Below are 20,129 nucleotides of genomic sequence, written 5' to 3'. Positions count from 1 at the left end.
CAATATCTATAGCTTGCTACGGAACGATAAAGATAGCGTAAAAAAAAGAAGAGAAAGCTGGGGTATATAAAATACTATTTGAAAATCAACAGTTAAGAATTGAAAAAGATTATGTGGGTGTGACTAGAAGAAACCTGGTGGTACTGTACATCTGCGAGAACATAGATACAATGTTGACAAAGGGCACAACAACACAATATTAGCGATTATGATGCAAACTGAAGGAGCAGTTGTAGAATAGAAAGAGGCAAAAGTCATTAAAACGGTGCACTCTCCATCCACTGCGTTTGAGATGGAAAAGGTAAAAATTTATAAAAGTAAAATAAAAAGGGATGCTAATGCGCTTCCAACAGTATGGAAATATATAATAGAAAAAAGAATGGAACTTAAAAAACCTTAAATCATGTTTCTTTCTAGTTAGCTCTGTTTTCTATACTTTATTTGTTTATTTACTTTTTAATTATTTATTTAATATACAGTACACACTTTTTAAAATTTATTTTAAAGTTAAATTTAAAAAAAAATTTAAATATGTAAAATATTCATAAACAGTACGTTCAATTTTGGAACATTTATAATATTAAACCTGACGATGGCCTATATTAGATAGGTTGAGTACGTTTCTAAAAATAAAGGAATTTTAAGCTCAGTAAAATTAGGTATTGGTGAAACTGAAGTGATAACTTCAGTTTTATTTTCCACTTTTTTCGCAGTAATTTATTTTTTGGGAATGTGCGCATATGTACTGAGTTCGATGAACCTTTAGACTTACATCCAAATTCACAGTAATACTTATTATTTACCATTGTAAGTTGAACACTTTCTAATTCTAACAGACCACAGACTTTATACCCATAGCAGCCGCCATTACGTAGTTCGCGCTAATACCGCAAGATGCCAGATCGATCGTTGGCACAAGCGAATAGCTATCGAGACGCAACCACCATAGTGCACGATGGGAGACTTGGGGCTACTACCACACACAACTCATGCGCGATGTGTAGTTTTAGCTGCAGAGTGAAATACAGTGGAACCCCAGTTAACGAACTTAATCCGTTCCGCGACTCCGTTCGTTAACCGAATTGTTCATTAATCGAAGCAATTTTTCCCATAGAAATTAATGCAAATGCAATTAATCCGTTCTAGTCTCCGAAATTTTTGTGATTTTATTTGTAATATACAGTAATTTTCTTTGATGAAAATGTAAGAAAACGTAGTATCCATCATTACAGCAACAAACATGTAAACTTTGTTTAATAAACTAGCACTGTACTATACATACCTTCGTTTGTTGTAGTTGGTGGAAGAAAAGTGGAGATATACGAACCTTAATGCTTAGAAGGGGAATCCCCTCCAAAAAAATAACGGGTAGCACTTCATCGGAAGATTCTTCGAGTCGAAGTCTCTTTCGGTAAGAAAGCCAACGAGTGGCTAAGCGATCTTAGTACCCTGAACACGGGGAGTTCGTTCGTGGGTTCGCACCTCGCTCAGACGGGCTGGCCACGTGGAGTGTTCCGGGTTTTCTCCACGTCTGTAATGCCTAAATAGGGGCCAGTTTCCCTTAAAAACACCTCCCAGAAGGCATTCTCCTAGGCAGATCGCCCAAGTGTTGCGTTGCCATAGCTTAACAAACAAACAAACTCCTTCCGTAAGGAACAAGAAATTGATTTAAAGTTGATTGTCTTACTCTTTTAATCAAAATTTTTCTCAAATGCGATAGCGCATTGTCGTTTATATTGCGTTGTCGTTTTCTATTGCCACTATGACTTTTTTCTTTCTTGGATTATTGATTAAATATATAAATCACAAAACTGAAAAAAGAAGTATAGCACAAACACTCGGAAAAGCAAGCTTAACTCGCGCATGCTTAATTAACACCAACTAAAATTTGACACAAAATACCATTACGTTCGTTATCCGAGACAAAATTTTTGCAAAATAAAAGTTCGTTAATCGATTTGGTCGTTAACCAGGACGTTCGTTAACCGGGGTTCCACTGTATAGGGACAAACACGACCATTTATATATATATATAGAGGAGAAGGTGGTATTATGGAACTCTCGTTGAACTGGAAAAATGTCTGTCTTTATTACATCTAGTATTTCAAAGAAATCACTCCCACTCTACTCGGCTAGAGATTGGTTCGGTTATACTTTTGTTTAAAGAGCATCGAATATTTAGACTAGAACTTATTTAATGTTGTTCTTACACAGAACAAATCTGCAACCTTTCTCTTAGTTACAAACAAATTACTTTTAATCATAGATTTTACATATGTTTTTATTCAATTTGTAAGTGAATAGTTTTACAAGTCACAAATTTAATACATTTCTGACAATTAAATCAAATTTTAGAATATTTCTTAGTTCAAGAATTGTTTAATAAATTTTAGGTATATTCCATATACTTGTTTTTTGTTTGTGCTTTCAACAAAGCTTTTTTCCCAATTTTCATAAATTCATTTTATCACACGAAACTTTATATTAAATTTGTAGGTTCTAATGCATTTTTTACTGCTTCTAGAAACTATTTGTAGAGTAGAATTAACGTTTCTAAAAGTAAAATGATAAAGAGAAAACTGAACACAGCGAATATATTTATAGATAAACTATATATAAATATAAACGGCTGCGTAACGTTACAGGCATAATGATAAATATTTTATACTTGTCTTTTTACTTGTAAGTGACCAAATGAACTGCATACTTTATATATGCTAAAATTTATTATTAAAACATCATTTCGTAATTTCGCTGATTGATTTTAAAACTCAAAGAACTGGTCCTGAATACTGTTATTTTCTGCGGTGGCGTATATAATACTGCTGATATATATGGAAGGAAACTATTCTTCCAGAAGGATATGGAAAACCTTTTAATAGGAACATGTCAGAAGAAATAATTGGATTAGCAGTAATACGCCTACCTATTCAATGCAACACATTCAATAAACAGTAAATTGTTTGAATAAAAAATTAAATTGACTATTAATGAATAAATAAAGCTTGTATTTCAAAAAGTTTTGTGATACAATTTTTAATTTCTTTTCTAAATAAAAATAAAAAAGCTTAATTTTGAGGGTAGAAATAAATTGCATAAATATTGTAACTGGTAATAACAAGTAAAATCTTTAATAAGTTTGATCCCATTCGAGATATGACACACGACCCGACTTATCTTTTTACCCCTGACCTTTAACTTGCAAAATTTAATAGCTCTAATCTCATAATACACAAATCTCCCTGAAAAATTTCAGAAATTTTCGACTAAAGGCACAGAAGTTATTAAGCTTCAAACAGGGTGAACAAAATCGTGCCACCCTCCANATAAAAACGGCTTCTAAAAATAACTTTAAATAAACAACTATTTATGAGTCCGTTTATAAAAACGGCTTCTAAAAATAACTTTAGATAAACAACTATTTATGAGTCCGTTTATAAAAACGGCTTCTAAAAATAACTTTAAAAAAAGAAGTGTTTATGAGTCCGTTTATAAAAACGGCTTCTAAAAATAACTTTAAAAAAAAAACTATTTATGAGTCCGTTTATAAAAACGGCTTTAAAAATATTTTTTAAAGAACAATGATTTTTGGTTCCGTTTATAAAAACGGCTTCTAAAAATAAATTTATCAAACAAAAACTTCTATAATTAAGCTTGAATCCATTAAGCGTTTCTGTAATAACTGCAACAGCTTAATTTCATCTGTAAAAATGTTTAAAAAAGCGTTATTAAATCAATTTTAATTACAGAACTTATTATTTAAATTTTACATGTTTCACCTTTGTCTACATTTTACGTTTACTTAATGAGAATCTATGCCGCAAATAATAAAGTCATTTTATAGCAGAAAAACATAAATTAATTTAATAAAATTGCTTCTCATCTCATCTAATTTTTAAGAGATTTTTCAGTGTTTTCCATGTGATAATATGAGTTTTTTCTTAAAATACATATTATAAAGCTATTTTTAATGCCAAACTTTAAACTTATTTTTAGGAACTTAGTTTACACGCTTATACGTACAGACACACATACCGTTAAATATATACAGAAACATAAAAGTCGGGAAAAAACAGTAAACTGTCGTTTGAATTTCGGGTTAGCCAGAAAAGTTGGTATAGATTACAAATTAATACATGGAATTTGTGTAAAAGTGTAGACAAATCAAGCCTTTTGTAAAATTGTAAAATTGTAAAACTCATGATTTGTAAAATGCTACTTTCAATTTTGCTTAACGCAGAGTATATTATAAGTTTGATCCCATTCGAGATATGACACACGACCCTACTTATCTTTTCACCCCTGACCTTTAACTTGCAAAATTTAATAGCTCTAATCTCATAATACACAAATCTCCCTGAAAAATTTCAGAAATTTTCGACTAAAGGCACAGAAGTTATTAAGCTTCAAACAGGGTGAACAAAATCGTGCCACCCTCCAAACAGACTAACGTCAAAACATATACTTTAGAAAAACTCCCAAATTTTTTGCATTTCTTGATTCCCAAGTCCAAAAATGTAAAAATCTTCGAAGGATCGATCACCACACTTTTCCTCTGTTATATATAACAGCCGAATAGAAAAATAAGTTTTTGCTGATATCTCTTAGCAAAATAATTGTTTTGATGTATCGATGTTTTGATACTTGTTTCCGGTTCATAAAGTATGTGAAATTGTTACACATAACTTATTAATAATGTATATATAATAAATAATAATAATTAATATTTTGTTGTTTCAAATTAATGTTTTAGTTTTAAAAATGACCGATAAACGAAATCTGTTTACATTAGAAACGTTGGGTAAATAAATTGAATAATATTGTCAAATAAAATAGCTTCTAAACAATAAAGAGACAATGTAATTATTATAAAAATTCTATTTTTATTTATCTTATTATTTTGTTTATTATACAGTCAATTACTTTCATAATGGAATCAATGAAAAATAAATTTATAGTTAATCAGTGATCTTTACATTGCATACAATTAGTTTGTCACAAATTGGGATGTCGAGTGTGTGTGGAGTCGATTGTCTTTTTCCGTTAGTCACAATTGGTATGTCCATAATCGTTGTGTCATAATACGTTAGTCAATTCAGAGGTAACTTGTTTTGAGCCAGGATGTGTCTCAGATTGGTGCAAAATACATTTGGTATGTCCGGTATCATAATGTCAGTCCAATAGATATAAGTCACAATCGGTGTTAGAAGTGTCATAAGTTGGATTTTTTAAATGATGATTGCCGAAATGCAGAATTTTATAAATTTTGAAATAATCACGATAAATAAAAAAATGAATGACGATGAATATGTACAGATGAAAATGATGATGATGATATGTACAATGAACTATGTACAGCAGATCTAGTCTGCAAGTTCGAACTTCTCCACAGGGACGGAGTTCTGCCATGGAATTGCAACAATTAATTAAATTCAGAATAATTGGTAAAGACATATTATAATAAATAAGTTAAAGATACGTACCAAAAGAAGAATCTGAAAAGTTTCTTCAATTTAGGGAATTTTCCCCTCTTTGGTGCATGTTCCTTTGATTGACTGGCATGCACATCGGCTACCCTGTTGTATCAAAATAAAAAATTCAAATTAATCGAAAATTATTGTTTTTGTTTTTCCGTCTGGTGCGTACACGAATAAATCAGAAGCTTTTTGACGCGTGAGCTGGCCACATACAGTTGTCCATGCGAGAAGCACGGATTATCCAAATTTAGCACACACGCAGCGATTTCAGAAGTTCGATATTCCCCATTTTTATATATATATTTTTAATCCTTTAAAATTATAATTATTTAATTGCTCCTTCCTCTCTTCCTTGGCACGTTGTGACATTTCTGATAGTTGGATAATAAACCGTTTTATTGTAATTTGTCTTTTTAAATTATTTTGAGTCGATATTAACTCGTCTGAACTTTAGGAGTAAGAGCAGCGTGTTTTATTGTCACAGGTACAGTACTTTATACAAAATGAAAGTACAGTGATAACAAGATAAAGAAATTCTTTTAGATATAACAGTTATTCAGACGTTGATTCGAACCGACAAATGACAGAATGAATTTGTATTCACGATTATGGCAATAGGTTTTAAGTAAATTATTCAGTAGTAGAATACCTTGGTGTTAAAGTGAATTACATTTTATGTGAATATTTATTTCTGCACATTTATCGTTACCTTTAATAAAGGTTACGATAAATGTGCAGAAATAAATAAATATAATCTTACACCGATTTACTTTTATTAAATAAGAGTCATGTTATAATTAAAATTTACGCAATCTTTTACGTACCTTTTTCATTGTCGAGCATTTATTTTTTTCTTTTCCAGCAGGAAAAGATGACGGATGGCAGTTTTATAAATAAATAACGAAAGATGTCCGTACATTTTGTTGTTTTCTGCAAAGAGGGTAAATATATTGGTAAACTAGAAAATGATAACTACAAAGATTAAGATTATTACATTATTTCGTACTTTTAACTCTTCCTTTATAATAAATCATAGTATTTGATTTATAATTACAAAGGTTATTTATATAAGGGTTTATCATACCGAGAGACAATCTGACAGATTCTTTAAATTTTTATAATGTGTTAAATTGGTCACTCTGTATGTTAAATCCTTACGTGAATATATAAAACAAATACTATGATATAATAACCATCTAAAAATTAATTAGTTTAGGCTAACATCATTACGTTTATAGCGATACTCAGATGGTACGAAATAACTCAATTTCATTGGTAAAGTAGACACTAATTGAAAATATATGTTAAATTTTTAACATGTTTGTACTGACAAACTGTTTTATTCATCAAACAGTAATCTGCCGACCTATCAATTTTGGCGAAAAATACACCAGAGATTTAAACTCGCACTATAGAAAACCATTTAAAACATATTTTGTGCTGTCCGATAACCTGGTATTATGTAATGTTTTTAATCGAATGCCATCATTCCGCTGTAACAGTGAAGTTTCGAAGAATGAAATATCTCAATTTGTCTTATCGTAAATATGCCCATTTTCAAAGTAATATTTAAATATTTTCAAATTCATTTTTTTTTAAATTTCAATATTAACTTTGTAAAACCAATCGTTTAAAATGTATAAAATTATTTTAGACACGAAAATCTTGAAATACCAAAACATTATTCAAAACAGCTTAGCGAATAACGAGAATGGGTTTATAAGCGTAAAGTAAGGAAAATTAGAAAATATTATCTTACTTTATCATCATCGTCATCTTTCACCGATTCGCTTTCCCACGAATATCGATCGTCATCACCAGTCTTCTCTTCATCAAATTTGATTATTTCTTTGGAGACTAAAAAGTTATAATTTTTATAATTTACATTACAATTATTTTGTAATTTAATATCATAGTTCTGCCATTAACTATAACTAAGTTTATTAAAAAAAAGAAACAAATGTAACATTGTGAAATATTCGTGTTAATGTGAAATATTTGTACAGTACGTATTTCAATATTCATTTATTCTCGCAAATTAAGCTGGATTGAAAAGTTTTTAAATATATACACATATAATATTTAAACTATAAAAAAATGACAAAGCAGTACACATGTATAAACAGTACGTTAAATAAATGTAATCGCTATGAATATAAATATAACTTATGTTCAGGTTTTTCCCATTCTGAATGAATCAAAAAATCAAACATATAATAAACAGAATATTAAGTGTACAGTGTTTTTCTGTTTGTGTTTCGCAGATTATATCTTGTTTCAAAGTTAATTTCAATGTTTGTTTCATTTTGTGGTTATATATTGGATGTTATTCATAATAAGCCCTTTGCAATTATATACACGTAATTAAATTGAGTTTTCGCTTGACAACGCGAGGAATTGAGAAGTTTAAGCAACAAAAGTAATTATTTCTAGTACTTTTGACGAAATAAATGGAATCCTTTCAGAAATAAACATTTTGAAATTAATGCTAATTTTGAATTGTTTCGAATATAATAAACTACGACTTACAATACACCTGACAAACTGTAGATGGATAATTAATATTATGTTACTTAATTTAAACAGATTTTAACACAATGAATTTAACATTAAATTATTTTTTAATAATTTTTAAAGAAACTATTTTATGAATCATAAAATTTTTTTATAATCTTTTTGTGACCTCACCTTCCTGCATTACTTCTCCTGTTTTATTTAATTCCATCGGGTCTTCTTGCTCCATGNCTGACATCATTACGTTTATAGCGATACTCGGATGGTACGAAATAACACAATTTCATTGGTAAAGTAGACACCAATTGAAAATATATGTTAAATTTTTAACATGTTTGTAATGACAAACTGTTTTATTCATCAAACAGTAATCTGCCGACCAATCAATTTTGGCGAAAAATACACCAAAGATTTAAACTCGCACTATAGAAAACCATTTAAAACATATTTTGTGCTGTCCGATAACCTGCTATTATGTAATGTTTTTAATCGAATGCCATCATTCCGCTGTAACAGTGAATTTTCGAAGAATGAAATATCTCAATTTGTCTTATCGTAAATATGCCCATTTTCAAAGTAATATTTAAATATTTTCAAATTCATTTTTTAAAATTTCAATATTAACTTTGTAAAACCAATCGTTTAAAATGTATAAAATTATTTTAGACACGAAAATCTTGAAATACCAAAACATTATTCAAAACAGCTTAGCGAAGAACGAGAATGGGTTTATAAGCGTAAAGTAAGGAAAATTAGAAAATATTATCTTACTTTATCATCATCGTCATCTTTAACCGATTCGCTTTCCCACGAATATCGATCGTCATCACCCGTCTTCTCTTCATCAAATTTGATTATTACTTTGGAGACTAAAAAGTTATAATTTTTTTAATTTACATTACAATTATTTTGTAATTTAATATCATAGTTCTGCCATTAACTATAACTAAGTTTATTTAAAAAAAACAAATGTAACATTGTGAAAAATTCGTGTTGATGTGAAAAATTTGTACGTATTACNTTCATTTTTTTTTAAATTTCAATATTAACTTTGTAAAACCAATCGTTTAAAATGTATAAAATTATTTTAGACACGAAAATTTTGAAATACCAAAACATTATTCAAAACAGCTTAGCGAAGAACGAGAATGGGTTTATAAGCGTAAAATAAGGAAAATTAGAAAATATTATCTTACTTTATCATCATCGTCATCTTTAACCGATTCGCTTTCCCACGAATATCGATCGTCATCACCCGTCTTCTCTTCATCAAATTTGATTATTACTTTGGAGACTAAAAAGTTATAATTTTTTTAATTTACATTACAATTATTTTGTAATTTAATATCATAGTTCTGCCATTAACTATAACTAAGTTTATTTAAAAAAAACAAATGTAACATTGTGAAAAATTCGTGTTGATGTGAAAAATTTGTACGTATTACAATATTCATTTATTCTCGCAAATTAAGCTGGATTGAAAAGTTTATAAATATATACACATATAATATTTAAACTATAAAAAAATGACAAAGAAGTACACATGTATAAACAGTACGTTAAATAAATGTAATCGCTATGAATATAAATATAACTTAAGTTCAGGTTTTTCCCATTCTGATTGAATTAAAAAATCAAACATATAATAAACAGAATATTAAGTGTACAGTGTTTTTCTGTTTGTGTTTCGCAGATTATATCTTGTTTCAAAGTTAATTTCAATGTTTGTTTCATTTTGTGGTTATATATTGGATGTTATTCATAATAAGCCCTTTGCAATTATATACACGTAATTAAATTGAGTTTTCGCTTGACAACGCGAGGAATTGAGAAGTTTAAGCAACAAAAGTAATTATTTCTAGTACTTTTGACGAAATAAATGGAATCCTTTCAGAAATAAACATTTTGAAATTAATGCTAATTTTGAATTGTTTCGAATATAATAAACTACGACTTACAATACACCTGACAAACTGTAGATGGATAATTAATATTATGTTACTTAATTTAAACAGATTTTAACACAATGAATTTAACATTAAATTATTTTTTAATAATTTTTAAAGAAACTATTTTATGAATCATAAAATTTTTTTATAATCTTTTTGTGACCTCACCTTCCTCTATTACTTCTCCTGTTTTATTTAATTCCATCGAATCTTCTTTTTCCGTGCTTAATTTTTCAGCAAAATCCTGTAAAAAGTGAAAAATTCTGATTAACCATATAATAATCCTACAGTACTCGTAGTGTTTTTTATTAACTCAGAAAATATTTATTTATTTATAAATAAACAATTTGTGGCTATTTTAAATAACACATTTTATAAGATTGTGCACGGTTGTCGTGGGTTTTTCAGTTGTAAACTTTTAAATGATAAGAATTGTTAAATTATTTTAAATTATTTCCATCGAATTGTCACTTACAGAAGAAGACGATTTTGATTCTTCTTTTCTCTTCCGTGCTGCAAGGTCCATGATGATGTGGACTATGGTCTCGACAGAATCCTCCAAGGTGACTCTTTTTTCGTCACCCGAAACTTGTACGTTGAAATTAATAAATTCTTCTCTCTTATCGCAATCTAAAGAATAAAAGTAAACTCAATAAACACAGAAATTCGTAACACTTTCTTCGCCTGAATTCAAAAATTATATATGAATTTGAAAAAGAAAATCAAAGCAAACAACAAACACTTTACACCAAATAAACATATGAAGTTGTTATTGTAGAAACATATTCTGAAACTTTATTCTATAGCAAATTTACAAAAATAAATATTAAAATTAAAAAAAAAATAATTAATTTCTGCTTAGAAATTTCTTAAATTAAACGTGATATAAAAGCATAACTATTGCATTGTGATTTGGAATTATTAAATTATTAAAGTGTAAATTGTTTCAATCATAAATTCAACTGAAAATGTAATATTAATGAAGAGTTTTTCTCTGTCGAAGTAAATAAACGGATATTTATTAGCGTACACTCAGAAGCTTACTTTACATTCATTGATACAATTTAAATAAAAGTTTTAATAAAATGAGTTTAAAATATTCAATTTTCAGATTAACTTTAAAAATGTAAATAATCAAATATTCATTTATATCTTTATACTCGAGAAACAACGATAAAAGGTAAAGGGAAATCAATGGATAATTTTAACCAATGAAAAATAATTGCCACATTTGTTGTTCTTTCGTTACAACTTTTTTCTTATAAATGAGCATTGTTTGCATTTATCTGGCGGTGAAGATCGGTTTGTTTATTCAATAATATCGATAGATAATGTAATAGACCAAAACGTTTTGTAAATATAAAATATAGCATTACTCGGTAAACAAATCGTTAATCAAGTCGTCAGTATAGATTAAACGCTGATACATTAGCCTTTAGATTACAGTTGTGACAACTTTTCATAAGATTATTTTAAAGTAACAACAGATTCCAATCTTATTTTTGAATATCTTATCTTATTGTAAAACTGTTTTTGTAATTTCTGTTTGCTTCTTTTTATTCATCTTAATGGAACCGAATATTTAAATATTCGAAAAGACGCAGAAATAAAATAACAAATTTTTATTTATTTGCAGAAAATACGTTTAATGCTGTAATTGTCTTCGACAGAAAATGAATGCAAAGTTAAATATCGTTCCATCGTATAACATTTTTATTCGGATTTTTAAATATCCCATAGAAAATTACTATTAAATGCGTGTCTTTGTATTTATTACCAACACGTTATAAAAGATTTAATATAATTATACATTAAAAACCATTTAACTTACTCAAACACTCCATTTTTTTCAACAAAATCGCTTTCGAAAATTCGCTTTAACAATTCAATCGCTTCAACAATAGTTGAAAAACAATTCTTAAAATTTTTTGTTTATGCAACAATAAAAATCGTGCTTACGGAATGATAAACGTAGCGCGTGCTACGCTTTACGCGTGTCAATCAATTTTATTTTGGGATTTTTTTTTTCGTGAGTAGCTATAAAGAACGACGTGTGCGATTATAAATGAGGATGTTTCTTTGTTTGTTCGATATACATTTCTTGGCTGTTCGACCAATTGCTAAGAAATTCGGTACTTACTTTCAAATCTTTCTAACGTACAGTACGTCATGTCGTACATTGCTTTTGTAAATTTCGATTAAATTTCTATAAATCAATTATTCTTTTACATTTCGTTTCGTTTGTTTTGTTATCACAACGCAACACTTGGGCCATGGCCATCTGTCTAGGGCATACACGGCCAACATACGGCCCGCGGGCCAAATCCAACCCGTCTAATGTATCTATGTCGTCCGCGATCAATCTTTAAATATTAATATTAGCTAGTGAAGTCCGAATATCTCGATGAAAAATTCTGACGCCTAAAAAAGAAATAAAGGTCAACAACTCACCGTGCGTTTAGAGTTAACACTCCATTACAAATCTCGTAATTATAGCGTAGAATGTTGATAAAGCATGATAATGTGAAAACTGTATGTGTAATCATCTACGGGATGACACCACAATGAGATCTCGCATAACCTCAAAATCTTACTAGCGCAGCCTTTCGTTCGGCCCGTAGAAAAAGTTATTTTTCCAATTCGGCTCGCTTGTCTAGGGGTGCTTTCCAGGATGATTTTTAAAACGAAACTGGCTTCTATTTCGGCTTTACAGACGTGGAAAAAAACTTTACATGGATAGCCTGTCTGAGCGCGGCACGGGAAAGAATAGGAGCGCAAGTTCCAAAGCTCCATCAACACTTCCAACCAGAGTTAACGGATGGTGTCAAGTAGATTCTTCAAAGCGGATTTTTCTCGTGACTCGAACAGGGGTCTTTCGCTTAGAAACAGTTGAGGGACCAATCGAGGAACGGGAAAAAGGGACGCGGAGCCAATCAGAATAATCAAATCGGAGAACGGAGATTGATGTTATCCCCGATCGTCAAGGACACGAGGCACTCGACAGGACACACTATGCGAGTCGAGACAAAAGGTGTGAGAATCGGAAGCGCGGTGTCAACAAACTGGGGACGAATCGTTTTCGTCTTGATGCCGATACCGAAGCCGTGCCGTTGCCGACGTCGACCAACGGAGTCTCAAGAACTGCGTAACAACACTGCCACGGGGCCGACTATACCATCAACAAATAATGGGGCGACAACGCTATTGACTTCCAAACAGCCGATTGTATCTAGACAATATTTATTCCTCAGTGTAAGTTTACTTTTATGTTTAAAATAAACGAATTTTTGTGAGATTCTTGTCGTCTGTGTCTCCTCCGTCACATCCACACGAGAACGACACTAGATCATCCTGACAGGGAATTAACGACCTTCCCTAAAAGTCGGCTTACTTACAAACATGTCTCTCCATAAATTTAATTTATTTAGACTCTTAACTAATAATTTCCAACAATACATTTGTAATTAATAATTATGAATGGAAAATGTATTAAACCGTTATATCAGAAATCCTACCGCTTAAACTTGGTCTATGACTGTATTCTAAATTACACTCACTCCATTTTACTTTATTTAAGGATTCGCGAATTCAACGTCGACAGTACGTAAACAAATGTTAAACGTTTTACCTTACTCTTCGAATCAAACAAAAAGCTGACATTGCTTATGAATAATATTATACATAAATACTCTGAAAATTAACTTATTTTTATTTTGAATTGATACTAATTACGAATATAGCGTTCACAATTTGATCCGAAATTAACAGAAATGCAGTTTTTTGCAACGGCCCTGTTCGCCATTGCGGTATAATTTATAACTATTGCTCGCTCAGGGGTCGACGTTTTTGATTACGACGATGTTGACGAAGTTCTAATGCTTTTAACAAGCCTGAAGCGTATTGCGACTATTTAGTCCATGGAAAAACATGACTTCTGCTTACTGATCAGCAACATGTATGACAAATACAAAAAATATTTTCAAAAGAAGTTTTTAAAAATGCTGGAGATGGAATGTGGAACGTCTTTTGATATCATTTGAGTATTAAGGAATGAATCGTCTGTTTTCTATTGTTCGCAACAGTTTAAAGATAAGCCTGTTTTTGAATTGGTTAAGTTTATGAGTGATAATGGGACTAAAAAAGGCGTATAATATTGATGCATTGATTGGCACAATCCCTACTATTACTGATACAGCGGAAAAATATTTTCTGCATTGCGAAGGATAAAAACGTATTGCAGGTCAACAGAAGGACAAGAAAGGTTATCTTCGCTGGCAGTGATGTCAATGTTGAAAGCTTTACTTGATGACTTAAAAATTCGACCAACATTTTAGGATGAAGTTATACAGAAGTTTATCGTGAAAAACAGGAGAGCAAACTTTACCTTCAAGTGACAAGGTGCTACGATGATCATCTTCCATCAAGTACTCTATAACACATTTTCAAGTAAGCTTTGTATTATTTCACTTACATCAAGTTTATGTTTATATAGGGAATGTGTGCGTGTAGATATAATGGGTTTTATAAGAGTTTATACTTTTTTATTCGCACCAAATAACGTTTCTGCTATTGTTTAGTTCCTATTATTCCTATCGTAACTTTTAACATATCCAAAAACTTTGGTAGAAAAGATTTACTGTGATAAAACTATTTGTACACAACCAGTAATGACTCAATATGAACAGTTACGTTGATGATGAGAACAGAATATGTTACCGTTAAAGAATTGAATGCCGTTATTCTACAAAATAACTTATAATAATTTCCCTGGTTAAGATAAAGTGTGGAATGAATAAAAAATTACATAGTTTGACTAGTTAATCTATGGTATAGCTATATATTCTATGAATAAACTAATCAGTAGTTGTAATATAAAATAGAAAAAATATAACAAATGCACGTTAAACAACCTTTCTTGTTACACATTTTTTTCATGAGCATTTTTAGAAGTCCAGACACTTTGGGTTATAGAGACATTTCTGAGTGGTATCTCAATGACCAGCATTTGATCAACTCATATTCATTTTTGTTTACAGACACTATGTTTGAGGCGTTCATTTCTTGTTACCAATCGATAAAATCTCTGACTAGCTTTTTCCATAACAACAGCAAAAATTGATCTGACGTCTCCTCGTCTTCTGTCAAAATCAGGGGACTGAATACAAACAATTACTTTTACAGATGTCTCAGAATGTGATTTTTCTGACATTATTTTTATTTTCATTGCTTAAATTTTCAAAATTTCATTGGCTTCTCTTCAGGATCATTCTTGTCTGTCACTCTAACTGTCATCATTTCTCGTATAAATCGAAATAACTTTTCATCAGTTGGCGTAGAACTTTTGTCTTTTGCAATACCCCGATTTCGAAGGGATTCGAACCTCGCTTTTATCACCTCTATTTTACTCATTTTCCTCCCAAAAACATTGTATAAAAATAATTTTAAAAAATTTAAGAACAAAAATTTTACAATTGTCTCAGCACTGAGCAAAAGCAGATAGACGGAAAACAACTGATAACTTGACTACACACCCCGAAGCCCGATACATAAATACTCAACCAAACAATCCGTTTAATCGAGCCGTAAATCCACTATTATTAATGATTAGATACTAAATAATATTATAATAATATAATTAATCTTTAGTGCTAAATTCGTTAGCATCTAATCACTAATAATAGCGGATATTAACCCATTCGTTTAAGGCGATCGTTTGGTGAAACCAATAACTTCAACGGATAACAACACTGGTTGGCATAGCTTTAATTGTTTATCTTCATCATCGATAAAATTCCCTGATCATTAAAAACTAACACAATTTTCATTCCACACTTTATCGTTATTCAATGTAATAAATGGTTAAGGTATGCAAGGGTAAAAAAATTATACACTTTAACGGGTCTGTTTAGATATTCGATAAATAACCAGGTATTCTCTATAATAACGAATTATAAACTTTAACGGTAACATATATACTGTGTATAATACTATCACATTAATCAATATCCCGTTTTATTCAACTCCGCTATGCTATATAATCGGTTACTTTCAATTATTTTTTATATAAAAATTTTGACAAAATTATTAACTATCATTTAATTCAACTATAAATATTTTGTACTTATAACTGTTATTTTTACACCAACAAAGTAAGCAGATAATGTGTTTATTAATAATTTATACAAGACAATTATTAACATTAAATTTGTTTATTAGTACAAAACGATTTTATATGGAAAAGTAAAAATAAAAGAATATAATTCAAGTTTTGAAGCGACTCGTCAATCTTCGTTTGAACTATTAAAGTGTAACTTTTTTACAATAATTTTATAGTTATGTTTGTAATCAGTAGACTGTAAGTAAAGATTTTGTTCTTTAGCATTATACAAAACTCTTTCAAATCTGTATAGATCTTCCTGTACATCAATGTATAGAAACTCTTCGTCGTTTAAAGCTGACGAAATGTAAATCTTACCAGAGCGATAATAAACGCGATACAGCTTATCGTAAGCAACAAACGTGAACCTATAATTAAAATTATTCGAAGTAAAATTCAGTTTTGACAAAACTTTTAAATTATCAAAATCCATTTTATAACCCACTAAAACAGTGTCTAAATAATCTATTGTCTGACTTATAACTTCAAATGCCCAGAAAAAGTTATCACCGTGAAATAAATATACGAAATGTTTATTCTCACCGAAATCGAATTTATCTCCAAAAGTCAACTTCTCTGTTTCAATGTTATACTTGATAATTCTTCTTTCCGAAAAATTCTTATGTCGACCATAAATATTTCCGTTGTATCCAATAATCCCCCAAACAAACACTTGTTCGGGTAATTTAAACTCTTTCAGTATTTTCACTTCTCGTTCTTCATTAAGTCGAAATTTTTTCATTAAAACGTCACCCAATTCTTGTGAAATAATCTTGTAATTGTCTTTTAGATCCTCTTCGATATTCCTAAATATTGACCTATATTTTCCTCTGAAATGAAAACTGAAGTTCTGATACTGAAAAGTCTCGTCATCTGTAANGATTTATTATTTAGTTAAAAATAAGTTGCATATTTATTCAATATTATTGAAATGATAATGTATTTATCAACATATATTACACCACAATTCATTCACTTTGAGTTAAAATTGAACCATTTAAATGTTACCAGATAATTGAAACAATTGTCTTTTGTAAGAGAAATTGTTTTATTACCTCTGTCAATGAGGGTTTTAAAAAGATGTTTCTGACGCGAAGTTTAACAGGAATGTCGAAATCACTCGAAAATTCCGTGTTTTCAATTAGGCAAATGTAATTTTGTGGAAAAGAATAAAGCTTTTAATAATAGAAATCAAAATACGTTATCGCATTTAAGTAGAAAGTTTATATGCTACTAATATATTAATCGTTAGAGCAATTTCAATCAATAAAATAGTAACAAAAACAACGTTCAATCTTTAAAAAATTAATCAGAGATTTGTTTCAAATAATAAAATATTCAAAATTACTTTCGAGACAACGAAATCGTGTACTATTCCGAAACCATTAAGTAAACACTAAAAGCTTATTTCCTTCAAATAATCTATGAGAAAATTTTCGTCAAATGTGAACCTCAAATTGGTATTTACATTTTCTAATACAATAATAACAAACAGATGTAGGAAAAGCCTAAAGATGCGAGGTTAAAACAAACACGCTATAATAATAATCAATACTCAATAGAGAGGTTGTGGCCGACGTTTTCAACGCGAAAACGTGTACGTCGGACGTTCAGCGCCGCCTTCCTGTAAGCCTAGAAGTTTGACAATGGCATTTAGAACGTCCAGCACGATTCCACTGACGTTCCAAACGCCATTGTCAAATTACTAGGCTTACAGGAAGGCGGCGCTGAACGTCCTACGTACACGTTTTCTCGTATAAAATGTCGGCCGCAACCTCTCTAATATATATTATAAAGGTAAGTGTACAATGTGAGTGCCGCTAAAACTCAAAACGAGTCCCAGTACGATCAAGGGAGTTATATGGTATGGCAGCCCTCTATCCCCTATCCATGAAGAAGGTTCCCGTTTCTACCCGAAGGCGTGCTGTTGAAGATATAAGAGCTGGAAGTTTTGCCCTCTAAAAATTTCTAGAACAGTCCAGAATATTCTAGAGCATTCTACAACATTCCAGAATGTTCCGGGATGTTCCCGAACGTTCCAGAACATCCCGGAACATTCCAGATCATTGTGGAACATTCCAGAACACTCTCGAACGTTGTGGAATGTGCTGGAACGTTGTGGAATGTGCTGGAACATTGTAGACCATTCGAAGCTTTTTTTTGTATTGGTGGGACTCTCCATTGGTGGGGGTATATAAAGCAAGATCCGTCATAGGTTCGAACGTCAGTTTCTTATCTGTGACGAATGGAAGAACCGAAAAAGAAGTGAAAATTCCGAAGTCCGTGGAACATGTGTCGTGCTATCCACAGAGAAATAAAAAAGATACTGTATTTGGAGAGATGATGACATACTGTATGTCTATTATTAGATATATGGCAAGGAAAAGTACTGTATTTATTTCTAACGAAAACTTTCATTTTGTTTGTTGGTGTTCGTGACTTATCGCGTAGTTATGACAGAATTAAGAGAGAGAGGGACAGAATTAAGGCTTCCCATGAAGAACTCCGCTTCTATTATACTATTTTAGATGCGGTTTTTTGCGTTTTTGAATACGTATTAATAAGGTACGTCACGAGAATGTACACTAAGAAGGGATTTTTCGAAATTCCCCCCGCGGGAACACTTTCATTGTTAACACTACTCCGCGGGAAAGTGTAAACAATGAAAGTGGTTAAGTAACAATTGAAGTGTTAAGAGAAAGCGACTTGCAAAATTTACAGGCGCAAATGCGGTTTTTTTTTTTTTGCATTTTTGCGACAAATCGAACATATTTTTAGAAACATCTACAAATTCTCTAATTAGTCTGGAAACAGGGCAACCTAATTCTTGCATTCTGTGAAAACGGGTAAAATTGACTGTAATGTAATAATCTTAATCTTTGCTATCATTACTTTCTGCCCAAGCAACGCTGGGCATATCTGCTAGTAAACACATAATTCTAATTTAAAACAGTACACAACTCTAAGATTAAAGTCAAAAATAAAAACAATAGAATAACTGTGGCGCTTGAGGTTAAAATACAATAAAACATCAAACTGTATTAAAATACAAATTAGAATAACATTCTGTGAACCCAATTACTGCTTTCATAGCAGAATATAAAAAATAATAAGAAGAAAATTAAGGAATTCAGTTCAAATTGAAACTTTTTAAACGAAAATAAAAACAAAATTCTACAAAATGATAATATTTCAACATAAATGTTTAAATAAATATTTCTAAGCTAATGTATTTATAAATACCCAATTATAAGGCACAATACAGTATATATATTTTTCGTTTTTGGCTCTTTTTGTCCTGTAGGCTACCGTCCACCAATGGACGAGTAGATAAAACCAGTGAAGGCCGATCAACAGGCTGGCCAGGTTTTTTTTTTGGGTTTTCTTTATGTTTGTAACTGTCACGTCGTGTTTCACACAGCTAGTAAAGAGCGAGTCAAGCGCAGCGCCCAAAGACTTGGCTGCCCGATTTATAAGCTGAGAAATCGCGGGCACTTCTCTTCTTTGGTCCTGTTCTGTACATATAAAGGTTAACATTGCTACAATAACATCTAATTATCAACTTAAAATATTATATTTTTAATATTTAATTACATTAATTAATATGATTTCCGCATAGTGTTATTTTAACTTTACATTATATTTCCTTGAGAAAAAATGAATGTCAAATGAATTGAGTAATACACAAAAATCAGATAATCTGTAATAAATTATGCCAGGGTCGGACTCTATTAATCGATCTACGATTAGACTATGTACTATTAAACTAGTGTTATTAAAAAAAATAACTCGGGTGTTCTTTGTTAGACAGCCATTGCAGAGCCATAGGGCGAACGGAGCAGCCGCTCCATACGCTAAATCCCAGTGGGCGCCTCAGTGGTAAAGAAAATTAAAGGGTATAAATTAGGGGCAACCAAGGGGGTACCATAATAGGATCTCAATCTATCTTAAAACTTGCCTCGGGTCGGCACTGCTACAGAGAGCCAACACTGCCTCCGAATTAGTGACAACAATTAACACATGTTGTAAACA

At 30.7% G+C, this 20,129-nt stretch overlaps 1 protein-coding gene across 2 annotated transcripts; it reads right to left on the bottom strand.

The window, feature by feature from the left end:
• Window positions 1–3,690: 3,690 nt before the first annotated feature.
• LOC111639372 lies at window positions 3,691–10,550 on the bottom strand. 2 transcript variants are annotated; one of them, XM_023385243.1, is made up of 6 exons: window positions 10,416–10,550; window positions 10,166–10,184; window positions 8,166–8,222; window positions 7,237–7,334; window positions 6,302–6,407; window positions 3,691–3,702 (listed from the first exon to the last, which is right to left on the bottom strand). In XM_023385243.1, the coding sequence occupies exons 1-5, from the start codon at window positions 10,464–10,466 to the stop codon at window positions 6,321–6,323; spliced, it is 312 nt and encodes a 103-aa protein (XP_023241011.1). In that variant the 5' UTR covers window positions 10,467–10,550; the 3' UTR covers window positions 3,691–3,702; window positions 6,302–6,320. The 2 variants fall into 2 exon arrangements, 1 of the variants encoding a protein (XP_023241011.1); XR_002759056.1 differs by lacking the exons at window positions 3,691–3,702; window positions 10,166–10,184; window positions 10,416–10,550 and adding exons at window positions 4,895–5,402; window positions 5,484–5,576 and having other exon boundaries at window positions 8,166–8,221.
• Window positions 10,551–20,129: the final 9,579 nt, after the last annotated feature.

Source organism: Centruroides sculpturatus, unplaced genomic scaffold, assembly GCF_000671375.1.
Source record: "Centruroides sculpturatus isolate CEXI.00-Female unplaced genomic scaffold, Cexi_2.0 scaffold1239, whole genome shotgun sequence".
Taxonomy (NCBI): Eukaryota; Metazoa; Arthropoda; class Arachnida; order Scorpiones; family Buthidae; genus Centruroides; species Centruroides sculpturatus.
Note: the sequence above shows the minus strand (reverse complement) of the source record. Positions and strands in the feature narration are given on the sequence as shown.